Source organism: Tauraco erythrolophus, chromosome 4 (assembly GCF_009769465.1).
Source record: "Tauraco erythrolophus isolate bTauEry1 chromosome 4, bTauEry1.pri, whole genome shotgun sequence".
In the NCBI taxonomy this organism is placed as follows: Eukaryota; Metazoa; Chordata; class Aves; order Musophagiformes; family Musophagidae; genus Tauraco; species Tauraco erythrolophus.
Window position 1 is genome coordinate 30,686,012 of NC_141468.1, and position 14,942 is coordinate 30,700,953.

The 14,942-nt window shown below is 36.8% G+C and overlaps 1 protein-coding gene across 12 annotated transcripts in view; it reads right to left on the bottom strand.

The window, feature by feature from the left end:
- The window catches only part of FOXP2 (forkhead box P2), a 202,336-nt gene that overhangs the window by 129,495 nt on the left and 57,899 nt on the right, over positions 1–14,942 (bottom strand). For all 12 annotated transcript variants that reach the window (XM_086609770.1, XM_086609773.1, XM_086609772.1 and 9 more), the window contains one exon: positions 1,557–1,646. In XM_086609770.1, coding sequence (XP_086465896.1) covers positions 1,557–1,646 — 90 coding nt within the window. The remainder of the gene's footprint in view (positions 1–1,556; positions 1,647–14,942) is intronic.

The window sequence follows — 14,942 nt, forward strand, 5'->3', positions numbered from 1 at the left end:
GATGTAGGGCTAGATGGAACTTGTGCATTCCTAGTACAGCCCACGTAATCTTTCAAAATGAGGAGCTGGCAGAATAAACTACTTGCGTAGTATTCATTAAATAATCATCTCTGTGATTCAAACCTTCAAGATAACAATTTCACTTCTAAAAACTTAAAAAAACTATGTAGTTCATAAGTTGCTGACTTTATGACTACTCTTATTGTGTGTCTTCAGCCTAGAAGATACTTAATGCAAAGCAAAGTCAAGGGCGAAGAGTGGAAAGCTGAGATGATCCCAGGACTCCTACATCTCTGGACAGGACTACAACTTCAGCATGGCAGGATGACAACTTGACATGTTGGTTTTTTTTTTCCATTTTCTTCAGTAATTTTCCTAAGTTCTTGTTTGGTTCTGAGCAAATAAATACAACTTTGAAAGTATATTTGAAGATAGCTGATGTGGAATTTTGAACTTTTTTCTGTGCTCAACATTGCTCCATGAAGTTTCACGAAGAAAAGGAGACCATGTGAGTTTCATACGAAAATTGCACAAGTGATCAAATTTCACAACATTTCACTGATGGAGAAAAAGATAAATTCTGGTGCCTGAGGTACTTCATTATGCAAGACAAAAACTAAAAAAGTACTAAAAAACTAAAAAGATAAAACCACCCTATTCTATCAGAAAACAGAGGAAGTCCCAAGAGGTAAAGGCTCACCCAGAAAAACTGGTGTGAGGAAGAGAATGGTAGGAGTTTTACTTTTTTATTTCCTGAACAAAATAAAATCATCTCTCCTGTACATCTTTTGTCTGCAACAGACTGTAATTCAGCAGTTAAATAGACATATTTGGTCTATATACAATGAGAGAACCAGTTTTGTTGGCAGAATGCCATTTCATATGGAACTCTGAATTAGCAATAAATGAACTAAAACCTCAAAAAAAGACTCCAGATAAATTTTTTCAAGAATAAACCACTATATATAGTTTTACTAATAATGCATTTAGAATAGTTATTCAATAATAGAACTCCTATTCACCTGAACACAGTCGGAAGCCCAACAGCATCCCAATGTGAAACTCGATGACATACGTTTTTCTAAAATGGCAGAAGCAGCTCTTTCATAATTTCATGCAGTTGTGTTGGTAGTTTCTGAACACTTCTCTGTTTGTCACTTAGATATAGCACCGATGAGTGTTTGCTTTTTTTTTCTGGATACTGTTTTACTCTTAGTCTTAACACAGTCATTTTTACAATTAAATCCATGTTTGTATAAAAGTCACACACCAATTTTGCAACATGCCTATAAAGAATTAATTCATACCATAGCTACTGAACTCAGACTTAGTCTTAGACCTTTTAAGCATCTATAGAGACAAAAGGCTCCTGTAACTTATAGTGAATTTTCTCTGTGAATAAGAAGGCACCAGCATGCAAGCCTGTAACCTCCTGTATGTGAATATGCACATACACAGCATTAGAGCACAGGCATCCACACACACCCCTCACGCGTGCGCAAGCACAGCGCTCTTCCCTGAGAGTAAGGCTCCAAAAGCAAGGATACTTTACCAACCTGCAGTGGTCTCTGTTTATCGCTGCCCTTAGGAGATTTCAGTCCACTTGTCTGTTGCTGTAAAAGCAGCTGCCTTGCTGCCTGGAGTGCCTAAAAGTGAAAAAACAAAACAAACCAAAACTAAATAATTTCCACAGGTTCCTAGAAAGAGATAAGTTGCTCATTGCTAACGTTGAGTAAAAGTCCAATCGAACAAATGCAATTGCCTCCTATTCGATTTGTATTTGCTAGATTTCAGACTTCAGTTTGTTTTTTACTTAAAACATAAAAAAAAAAATCATCAAAAGTACATATATAAGACTTCAGTGGAATTTATGGATGTACATGAAATCCTGCAGGAAATAAAGTTAATTTGTTTAAAGTGCTTGAAGAGGAAAAATCATAAACTGCATCAATAGCCTCATTTCCACAAGGAACTTGTCTTTGAGTGTTCAACTAAAATGCCCACTCCCTTGCAAATTATCATTCAATTTGCATTTTCATATTACAATTTTGAAGCAAAAGCAAGTAGACTTCAAGTGTTACCGGAAGCTGTAATTAAATTTGACAAATCAACATCAGATTATCTTGAAAGTGAATTAATAAGGATATTCATTGAAGATTAAAAACACTTTTTGTACTTACAATTCAAGGAGAAACCTCTCCTTTGACAAAATAAAGTGCAGTTTTAATGCCAAATAAAAATGAGTGGTTTTCATTTGCATACTTGGGAAAATCAGAGAACAAAGAAATTACTACTCAACCAACCAGATCAGGCTCTGGGATGACAGTATCCCAATCAAAACAGAAAATATTTTCATTTCTTTTATGTTTTCATTCCAATTCAACAAAATACAGTTAAACATATGAAATGTAAACAAACATTCCACTTACCCAAAGAAGGCTAATTTAAAATATTTTTTCCTATAAAATTATTTTTTAAATGTCAAGTATTATAAAGTGATATTTATTAAGAAATTAAAAAAACTTGATTCAGAACATTTCCACTGACTACCTGGAGAACTCTGCTTTTTACCCCCCTTAAAAAAATCTGTTCAGTAAACAGCAGTTACAGCTTTAAAATATGTGACACTATTATCTGTGTTATTAAAACATGCTGTGGACAGAATATACTGTAATAAATGCCATTTGATCAATGTTCCCTAAAATAATAAAGATTCTCAGCTGATAAAGAAAGGTACAATTTTGATTAGACTCAAATGAGCTGGTTTTTAAGATAGTTTCTAGTATCCATGACAACAGTTGCTTTGACAAGATGTGCATATGGCATTACACTGCCAGCTGGTGTGAACAATGTTTGAACTACTGCATTGAGATGCTGAGCAAACAGAAAAAGTTGCCACGTCTTAACCCTCAGGGAAGGCAGTCATCCCCTGATCAATTATGAAAAGACAGAGAGAGGGCTGCTACAGTCTGGCTCCGAGCAAGTTTTCTGAGAAGGCAGGCAGACATAGAAAACCAAAGTAAACAAACTGAATGCACTAGCACCATCTCCTAACAACATTGATTCGTCTCCCTATAGAAGGCTCTGGTACAAAGTTTGCAGAGCAGACTTTTAACATTTGGAGACATTCCCACAACAATCCCCATATTGTTTCATCAAATTCTCAAGTAATTACAGGTCAGCTTTACAAAGACTATACATTCCTCCGAACCTAAGCAACGAGACGCACAGAACTAGTTTCTCTCCACCAAAAATAAATAAGAGTTAACATATTTCAAAGTGCACTTGAAATATTTTGTTACCAAGGAACCACTGGATGCCCTGTTTCCTGTGTGAATAGCATAATCTCTTCTGCACTCACAGTTCTTCAGCAGATCCTAAAGGACAATCCTGCTCTGTCTGAGATCAGGGATAAACATATCTGTTGATTTCAGGGGTGCTAGGATTTGGTCCCAACATCTTGCAGTGCTTCAAGCACAAAACATGGATTAAATGCATGAACAGAAGACCTATGGTGAATTTATAAGCCTTCATAATCGTTAGAGCTCTCTGAAAGGGAAACTTCAATGGAAGCGAGAGAACTATTGCACTCCTAAATTCATGGGAGACTGTACGGGAAAATCAACCTCACCACTCGGGGTCATACTGCTACAAGAACCAGAGAAGAGATCTGGAGTTAAAGAAAACAGAAAAAATCGCAGAAAATTCATTACACAGCCTTTATCTGGAAAAGAAATTGTAAGGATATAATGCTGACGTATACTTGCAAATAACTGGAACACAGTGCAAGTTGCTTCAGTGTCCTAATCTTCCTTAGCAGCAAAGTCATCTCACGTCAATGCACTAAAACAAGCAAGCAGGCATCTGGTAAAGCCGTGCACTTACAGTACTTGAAAATTAGAGAATTATAGTATGTTGCAGCTTAGATTTAAGCTACACAGTACAATTTCAAACTGTGGCAAGCATACTCCCATGGAATGAGCCTAAGAATGCATGACTTCCTACCACTAACTACAAAAAGAGTCACACTTTATGAAAAAGCAAGGCAGCACAACAGGATATGTTTGCATAAAAGGCTCTACTACTTAAACTATTTTGATTCATATGTGCTGGCTGGGATACCTTTAAAGGAGTAAAGGCTCATCTTTTAATACAGAATGTCTTATAAATGATGACTACCTGAATACTTCAGTGATCTTATTGTGGCAGTTCGGATTATTGTAAACACAGGAGATAGAAGAAGAACAGAAAACAATTTCAAGAGATCATAGATGATTTAAAACTCATAAGGAGAAATCACTGTCAGCCTTTGTTCTTACAGCAGTTGTCATATGGTACTTTTTCCTCCTAGTGTGCTGCTTAACTTTAGATTCTGCTACTCAGTAAACAACTTCCCAGAAACACACTGTTAATTTCAATGGATTATTACTGACATTATTCATAAATGAAGATTATGAGACTATAAAACATTCAGTTCTACCAATTCATTTGCTGCTATTAAATCTTTGCAAAACAAATCAACAACTTGAAAGTGTGTTTTAAAATTCATAGTTTAACATGTACACTTCAAGTAAACACCCATCGCATGTATCATTTATAAATTTCTGTGAACTAATTCAATAATAACTTATGGTCTAAAAACAGTTCAGTGAAGACAAACTAACAGATGTTTATAACTCTGGCAGATCAAAATTATGTTGAGTCCTACCTCAAGTTAACCGCAGCAAGAATGGATTCTAAGGCAGTCAAAATCGTATCCAGGTTCCAATAACATTTGTTTCAAATTTAGCAGGCACTTTCCCTTAATTAAGTTATCTAAATTAGTAAAACTATACAAAAAAGTCAATGTAGACAAAAGCAATAAAAAGAACTGAGGATTAGAAATTATTTTAGTAATGCAAATTAAAATCATTATAATGTTTTAAGTAACGGCTGTATAAGCAGGAAATTTGGGCATATGGTTTCCAGAACTCACTGTGTCTTCTAGTAAAATATTTATTGGGAACACTACTTCTTAATATTTACTGTGCAGCTTTGGCATAGCTAAGACGTAAGCAGAACAAAAATGAAATTAATTGCATATAACTCACCCTATTAAAGTTGATAAATTGTGGTAGATTTTGCAATTCGTTCGCGATAATACTATGAGATACAACTTGCTTTTATTTTGCATTCCAAACCCTCGTACTTAATTTAAGCATGCCTTAAAATAATTTCTAAAGTTGTATCATTTTAATAAAGTGAACGCTGCCACTAAAAGATGGTAAACTTATTACTTTGTTTTTTAAAAAGTAAATGTATGTGTATTTTTAGGAAACAGATGTCACTCGTATCTTTCCTTTAAAAACAGGAATGTTTAACCTATCAGCCTGTTGCATTTGAGAAGTTAAAATGAAAAATGACATCTACGCCCATTAATATCGTCAATGTATAAACAGCACAGCGTGACACATTCTTGAGAGCTGAAGGCTACAAAATCTCTCTGAAACATAAATAACAAAGCACTCAGAAGCATATTTGATGTTGATATTCATCTCTGAGAAAAACACTGCTGCCTGGGCTTCTTATGAAAATAGATGCAGCCCAAATGGATCTCCTGTAATTGGTTTCAGATAGCGAGGTCAAAAGAAATACGATACAAGAAACTACTATGTGGAACAGGCGAAACAGGAATGTTTATACAGGCACTCCCTATTTATACTGACAAGAGGTGTATACTTTGCAGATAACCAGAACCAAAAACTTGCCAGAAGACAGCCAGATTCTTTCCCTTTTCTAACTCCAAATCCCTATTTTGTTTTTTCAAACGACTGCATACTCCAACATTCCTGCTGAACGTAAAATAAGTTTCTGAACATAAAACAAGTTTCCAAATGGCTGAATCTGTCAAACGAGAGTCATCTCACTGGTAGCACTATGCAACCGAAACGTATCAACATACTAAGCTGGATTTAAGGCCAAAGACTGCTCTGCACTGGTTGAATAACAAGTTAACCAAATGATTACATAGCTACATTTATTATAAAAACCACTTCAGGAGAACCACTGCCCCTTTACACCCTGCCACGGGCCCATCCTCCAGCTGGCTCTGAACGAAAAGCCCCGAATTACCCACAGTTGTATGAGATCCTCGAAAGATGGTGACAGAAAGACGTCGCCGTTCAACGCTCCCTAACCGCACTCAAATGATACTGTTAAACCTTCGTCTCTCGCTGATTGTATTTTCCCAGAAAGTTCTCTAATGAATATCACAGCCAGTCAGCACGGCAGCTTATAATCTTTCCAAATGGAGTAGCAAAGCATTTAGCACTATTCAAAGAATCCTGAATTTAAGATGATCCAATCCCTTTCCAACAGCAGTCTCTCCAGGAGACTTGAGAGGAAAAGCAAACTCCCATGCAGCCCGAGACAGCCTCATTTTCCTTAGTGAACAACACTCTTCTTCTGTAAGCTACACAAAGAAGATAAACCCTGTTGGCTGAGGACAAATGTGCCACACTGGAGAGCCCATGAAGTCAAGGAAATCCTATATGTAACTAAAATTCAAGCCACATAACCAGCCTGATTTCACCTACGTGCAGTAGACTGAACGATTATTACAGTGTTTTCCTACAGAAGTAGAAACGAAGCACCAGATAGCTAAGACTGTTGGCACCCAACTCAAGAAATATATTATCTAAGAAATCTAGATGGTCACTAAGAATGATTTTACTCAATTAATCCAACATCAAAGTATGCAGATACTCAAAGAAAAAGAATTTGTCTGTCTTCTGCATCTAGATTAGCAGCTGCAGACAGCCTGGATGTGCACAATTTCAGCAGCTAAATTGCAGGGTGCTCTGCAGCCTTGCCTAGCAGTAGAACACAAACTTGCAAGAGACTAAAATATTTGAAACCAAAGGCTCCGGGGTGATCTTATAGCAGCTTTCCAGTACATAAAGGGGGCCTACAGGAAAGCTGGAGAGGGACTTTTTACAAGGGTGTGTAGTGATAGGACAAGGGGCAATGGATTTAAATTGAAAGAGGGGAGATTTAGGTTAGATATAAGAAAGAAATTCTTTACATTGAGGGTGGTGAGGTACTGGAACAGGTTGCCCAGAGAAGTTGTGGATGCCCCATCCCTGGAGGTGTTCAAGGCCAGGTTGGATGAGGCTTTGAGCAACCTGGTGTAGTGAAGGATTTCCCTGCCCATGGCAGGGGGGTTGGAAGTAGATGATCTTTGAGGTTCCTTCCAACCTTAACCATTCTATGATTCTACGATTCTATATTTCCCACCACTAGGCTGCTAGGAGGAGAAAATACAACTGACCTTCTACAACTATTTCCCCAGAAAGTGGTGGTGGCCACTGAGTGCTGTACTGAGCCCAAGCCTACAGGGTGTGATTAAGTGAACACTGAAGACCTGGAAAGCATTTACTGTACTGATGCTATCAGATTTCGTGCAAATGAATGCCTGGTTCCTGGATCTCCAGGCTGTTCAGCTTTTCCAAGGCTGAGAAAACTCTGCACTTGTCCAGGACAGCAACTCTTCATGCTTGATGAATTTCAAGACAAAAAGGCAGAGCACTTTGAGGGTTAGGTGGCAAGTGGGGAAAGCTGTTCTGGACCACGGTTTAACTTATGTACTTATATCCCTTATGTGCCTTGTCTTAGAAACGTAAGAATTTCAGTGGATCTGGCCCTCATTGCCTTGGACTAAAAGCACTCTGTTGGGATTTTTTGTTTGGGTTTTTTTTTGTTTGTTTTGTTTTCTTTTCTTAGGATGATACTGCCAGTTTCAGCATACTGAGGTCCTGATTTTGATTCAGATTTGTGGTCTTCCCTGCAATACAAACAACACTAGAAGAGATCCTCAATCTACCTGAGCTTCTGTTCTGCCCTGATGTTATCCAGGATTAATTTGCAACTGAAGAGAAAAAGTAACAGTAATAAACTGATGAATGCAACATGAAGTCTCATAACGCTGTTTAATAAAAGGAAATTAATCACATAATTGTCATAAACCTATTTTCAAACAGCAATCTATCAGAGAGAAATTATGCATCTGTAGTTATTGACCTTTCATTTTACCATGACTGATTCGTAATTAGACTAGTTTTGTGAAAAATAATAGTTAATTACCAGATTTTTTTTCACTCTAATTGTTTTGGCAATTTTTTTTTGTTAGTGTCTTACTTTTTCCCCATGTGAAGGATGCTAAATAAATACAGGGCACTAATAACTTAGCAGCTAACATATTTCATCTTATAAAGCAAATTTAGCTTCTCTCTATGTAACACAATTTAATGGATACTAAACACTGTTTCAAAAACAAATCTTTAATTTTTCCTGCCCATTATTTGACTGACCAGGAACTAGAAACAAAAGACCCATAACAGCGACTTGCTTCAGTTCCCGATGGCATTAGCAGAGCTTTTCTCTGTAGACGTGAATCTGCATTGGTCATTAGGGCTACACATCAGACCACACCTAAGACGGTCCAGGACAGTAAACCCAAATGCCGTCTCCAAAGCTTGGACCACCTGAAGAATGCAAATGTCAAGGGTTAGGAGAGATGGGGGCCCACAGCCCAAAATCATGCTCCAACCTGACAATCTCCTTCTTTCATCCCACATGTCTGAACTTAACTTTCCTTTTGTAAACACAGGAGCAGGCAATCTATCCTATGCCATTCCTACTACTTATATTACGCAACTAACTGAACTGATGAATCGAAAACAAAAACAGTGCACACATCAAATACCAGCATCACAAGCTCACAAATGTCCTGCCACTGCTATTTTCTTCCATGTGATGACATTTTTAGAAAACTGAGACGTGTAATAACTAAATGGAAGAGCTGATCTCTTAGTTTTACATGAATAGAACGTGGCGATGGCGCCATGTACGTTTTCCAAGTGAAAACCGGTATGAACTACTTCACATGAAAATCATCTAGCAGATATGTAAAATATATTTAAGTGGGCCTGGAAAAGAACAATCAATACAGCTATCCAATGTGTGAATCCAGAAATAAAAGAAACTCTTAAAATTATTGTACGTTTATATAATATTACGTATATATGGTACAAATGTGCATGTATCCTTCATTTGAAAGGAGTTGGTTAAAAAAATACCTTTCAAGTCTGTCCATTGTAGACATTCACTTATTGGCTGTGAAGTCTGCTTTCAATTAAAGCAGTCTGAAACAAAGTAGTGTTGGCTTAGGTAGAATAATAGATGGTTTGATAATTTATAAATAGGAAAGGAACTGATGCAAATGAAAGCAAGAGTGGTCCCATTTGTACTAAAATCAAAATGCAGAGCAAATGTGGGAGGAGAAAGAAACATAGTATCAAGGGAAGCATTATAATGTTAGGCTGTTAGAAGGCAGCAGTTTTAACTGAAACCTGAAAAGGAAATTTCGAAATTAAAGACAATGGAATCAGCATGGAGATTATTAAGCAAATGATTAACAAAAATCATCACCCAGATACAAACTAAACCAAAAGGTGAAGCAGATATAAAACAAAAGGAAACATGCAGTCAAACGTTTTGTTCTGGCCAACAGCAAGATTCCCAGAACAGAACCTAAAATTTGAGAGGACAGATGTGAGGACTGATTTTAATACAGAGAGATAAAATAACATATGATGAATAAATGCCAAAATAATATTTACCCTAGAATAGCCTTAGCCATTTAGATGGCAGAAATAAATACCTCTATCTTTACAACTTATTTTCAATTAAATAACATTCTGCACAGTGACTGGTAAAGAAGTGCTGACACAAAGCATCATAAGCACAGATTCCTCATCCTGATACCTGCAAGCTAGAAACTAAAGCTGTCCATCAAAGAGTATGGATCTACATGGTACCAAAATAATTACAAATAAAGCTACAGTAACTATATGAATCAAACTCTTTCAGACAATCAAAATGTGAGGAATTATGTATTTATTGAAGAGTTACTGATTGAAAGGGTTCCAATTATATAAACAATAACTGATTTGATTTACCACTTCCCTTACAAATCCATAGCCAGATACATGAGTGAGTCTGTAACTACAAAAGGAAATATCATCAAGATGGTCATATCAGGTTTTCCTGATGGGAGGAAGGCACAACAGCCATTACTGAAACACCCAATTGATAAACACTGAAGAAAAAAGTTCATGGCTGGGTTTCACTCTAGATATTTTAAAGTTTCTTTTAAAATCTTTTTAATACATCTAATTATTGATGTGCAGCTCTTACAAGGACATAATTTACAGAGATCTCAAATTTAATATATTTATATCTATAATGAAAAAATGTATTAAAGACATATCATCAATACTGTCATGCTATTATGATAAAAGCAAAACTGGGACATATAAATAGAAGTGTCATATACAAAACTGGTATTTTTTCCACTTTATTCAACATTCTGAAGACTCAGCTAGTGAATTGTACCAAGCTTGGGGCACAATGATTCAAAGAGGTGGACCATCTGACTGAAAAATAGCAGTAAGAATAATCATGATGAAAAAATCCAATCTATGGGATAGAAAAGTCTGATCATAAAAACAGAAAAAAAAACCCTAAAGAAATAGCAGTCTTTAGCAAGTTTCTGCACAGAACAAATTAATTGTATTCCATGAGTAGGATAAGCAAGAATGGCCTTTAACCTGAATCCAGGCAGAGTTAACTAAATTTAAGAAGAAACTTTCCAATGGTAGGGATAGTGGAGGAGTACAATAAACTGTGTAGAGACTGCAAAATCCTTGTCACTGGACCTGTTTAAGAAGCATCTTCAGGAACAGTTAAGAGCAGTGATTCTGCTCTGGGACACTGAAGATCTTTACAAGCGTCTTCCAGCCCTATTTTATTTGATTGTGTGGTTCTTGTGAGCACATGCCAAATTCGGATTACTGTGATGTCTAACACCTTGCTACATTTCAAATAACACCATGTTCTCATAAACTGAGTATCATGAAGCTTCAGCATGGTTTGTTTCTATGGTGAGTTAACAGCAGAGGATCAGCGCCAACTGTGCATACAGACTCGCTCTTTGGAATTTTCCGACCTTACATGACCACGTTTGTGTTTATGAGACTATCCTTGAAATTTTGGACTGAACAGAGAAATAGTTTGTACAGAACAGGAGATGGCTTAGAATTGAGTGCTCTGTGCCCTAACTGCAGTTTGAGCCATCTGGGCAGGATTCTTGTGTCCTCATCACCAATTATGCACCTCATCACCAACAGTAGCAGAAAACAAGATTTTCTTGATATTATAATTCTTCCTATAAACAATAGAGGCCTAGTTGAAATGGAGAGCTAAGAAGAGGAGAGAAAAGCAATGTAAGAATGAGGGTCTGAAGCACAGCTTGATCAACTTAAGTGAGACATCTCCTCAAAAAAAAAAGCAGAAGCAAATTGACTCATAATTTATTGTGAGTTTACATCTACAGCTACAATAACAAAACTTATAAAGTATCTTCTCAAAAGTCACTACATAGTCTAAGCTCCTTAAAAAAATTAGTCTTTATTGCTAAAGCTAAATCAGCTAAATTGAAATCCTACTGAGTCCATTATTTTTTTTCTTATGGATATTTTTGTAATGCTTTTCAAAACTTCAGTCGGCATAAAGAGCTCCAGGTACATATTCAGTACAAGAATAATTAGGCAAGGAAACAATAAACATGAATGCAAATATGAAATACAATAATAGCAATTTTTATTGTATTTTTTCAAGGTTTTTGATAAACTTTCTTTTGCAGAGAGAAGTCTAGTTCTGCCTGCAGTTAAAAAAAAAAAAACGCAAAACCAACACAGTAAAAACACTGATATGAGATCAAGAAGTAAGTAATGCAAATTAACAGCCTATTTTCTAGACACTAGATTTACCAATGGTGGTATTCGGCAATGGTTATGAGTGTCCTGGTAACACAAGGTCTGATCTAAACTCCTCGGAATAATTCTGAAGCATTAAAATCTGCTAAGTCTGGACTGTGAGGCTCCTCAGGAACCTCTGTACTATGATCACAAATTAATTTATACATATATATGTGCAAAGTAACACATGCATTCACATAGATAAAACTAAGTACCTTTTTTCTTGAAGGAAAGGCTTATATTCTGCGGAAAACCCAACAGAAGTAGCACTAGTTAGCTCCGCATGTCTCTGAAAAAACTATCTGCACTTGTGGTCTACTCTGGCTTGCCTGAATTACTACAATAGTAGCTTTCCTCTTGGGCTGCTTATCTACCTTTTAATTCTTTTAGTGCATTTCATGATGATCTAGCAGGCATGACCCAACATGATGCAACATGCAGACCTCTGTCTCTGAAGAATCCCAATCTTCGGGTTATTTCTGTAGCTGGCAAATGAGTTGTATGTTTTGAAGGGTAGCCTTAATGGGTCGTGTAGACAGAGATACTGAGAAAGGAGTTCTCCACTTTGGAGAGTTTTAAGAGTGAAGATTATAAAAAAGAGTGAAAAGACAAAGAGCTTTAATTTTCAGCTAAAATGCAAGTGAAGACAGACAGGCAAATGTCCTCAGGCTCCTCAGCCTAGTTTCAGCCTTTGTGAGTAGATCTGGTAGGGAATATATTCTTTACGATTAGAAAAAGAAAAGCTAGTAAAATATTTTGCAGAAGAGAAATAGAGAGACATTTTACAATTCCCAAGGCGTTTAGGTGCTGGAGAAATGATAGCAACTGTATGAGGAATTCCCAAGTAGTATACATGGGCAACACAACAGGTCAGGCATTTGAATTAAAAGGTAAATGTTCCAATCACACTTCATCAAGCTGGCCCAGGAAAAAAAATGATCCTTATTATATTGCCTTGGCATCTACAGTAATCTTCCTAAACAGCAAGCTAATCAAGGAATTATAACAATAAATATGCTCAGGGGGCATTATCATCTTTAGATGCACTTGTAAAAGCAGACACACCCAGTTACGTTGGTGCCAAACATATATACTTCGCATCAGTCTTCTGTCATCAGATTGTAAAAATTTCCTCTGAACCATGTAGCATACATTGCACAATCACTATCACTAGCATGCACGTAAAAAAAAAGCACTGGCAACCTAGGCATATGATCAAAATACGCTGGAAAGGAAGTTCAGATATAAATTTTACTATTTTTATCCTTTTAAATTCTCTTACTTTACTCAAATCAAAACCTGAATTTCAGCTTTTATTTTATCAATCCTCTATCATGTCTTACCATCAATTTAACATGGTCAAAACTCAGTTACTGGTCACTCTTCTAAAGACACTCCTCTTTATACAACACATATAGTTCAGATTTCATGTCCTTGAAGTATTTTCCAGATTTTCCTTCTGAAATGGTTCCTATTTTCTTCCTGTAACATTTTAAACCTCATCAACCTGTAACAATTCCTCTACCTTCCTCTTTGTGACTTCTCTCAAAAATTCTGGATTTTTTCCAGAGATTCCTTTACGTGAGGCATCAACCCATCACCATTTCTCTTCCTTCAAATACCTTCACCCTTACTGTCTCCAAGGCATCTATGAAAAAAGAGCAGATGAGGGATTTATTTCCCTCATAGCACACTTTGTACTTATACATTAAAAATAAATATAGGTGCCCACACATGCACACTCATATAAGGCATAGGTAAAAACATATTATTTAGATGCTTTCTTCTCCCCTGCTCTGCCTCTGCAACCTGCACCCGCACAGAAGAGCAGACCCCCGCACAGCAAGGGCCAGCTTTTCACCAGCCCTCACAGCATTGCCGCTGTACACAGCAGGAAAAAATTAATAAAAGAGCCCCACCTCACACTTAATCTAAAAATCATTCTTAAATCAAACTCAGTCTCTATCCACACGGTAAATTTCTCACGCTTTTTTTTTTTTTTTTTTTCAGTATTTTTACAATTAATTTTGAAAACAGCAGACTGATAATCAAATTGACATTTTGAATTCTTTAAATAAAACCATAGAGGTACCATCAAGGTGTGAGGCAGCATTGTACAGATTAAAGAAACACTACACTTCTGCAGCCTCCTCATACACATACCTTAAATTAGAAATGCTACATTTTCTTTTCTGAAAAATACAAAGCAAAAAATATCTAAATAACTTGGATAAATTGCACTCATCTTCCCAAACCTTTAACCTCTTTCTCAGTCAAGACTCAGTTTCCATATCACCCCAGGTAGTTCTAAAACATGACAGACTTTTCACTGACCAATGACCAGCAGAATTTTCAAACTTGCTGCTAACTTTCACCTTCTACAAATAACTGATAATTAAACTTGCATATGGATTGCCAACTTTTTCAAAAAATGCTACGTTTTGTCCTCTGGTTTCATCTCCTTATTTTATGAAACATTTTGTTAACATCAGTTCCTTGTGTCTAGTCCTTGATTACTCCCATGTAACCATAGGTTCAGAGACAGAAAAAGGAAGCAAGGCTTTTCGAGGACAGATAAAGGGCTTTCAAAATTTAGTAACTGTATGTGCTATACAGCAGAATCTTTTATGCCATACAAGTGTATGGCATCCTATTATTATTACCCAGCTCGCATGAATTGAAGAATAATTAACTAATTAACTAAGGTTGAGACCCTGCCTACAAAAGGTGGGCCATTTCCTCCTGGCTGTGGAAGGTGCAATGGCATCCTTGGAGCTGCAGCACAGGCTGGTGAGCAACAACTGGTGACCCTGATGTGATACATCTGAGGACCCTGGAGCCAGAGCCAAAAGAGCTAGAGCTGGAGTGAGAGTCCTTTGGTGAAGAAGGTAAAGCTGCAAGCCGTGATGTGATATTCATGGGAGGGAAGCATGCTGGAGTTGGAATGAATGGACTGGGTCTCTGCTCACTGTAAAGCCTTCTTGAAAACACCTTTGAAAACAAAAAACTGTAAAACAAAAAGGGGGAATTATGGCATCCTATTATTATTACCCAGCTGGCATGAGTTGAGTAATTAGCTAATTA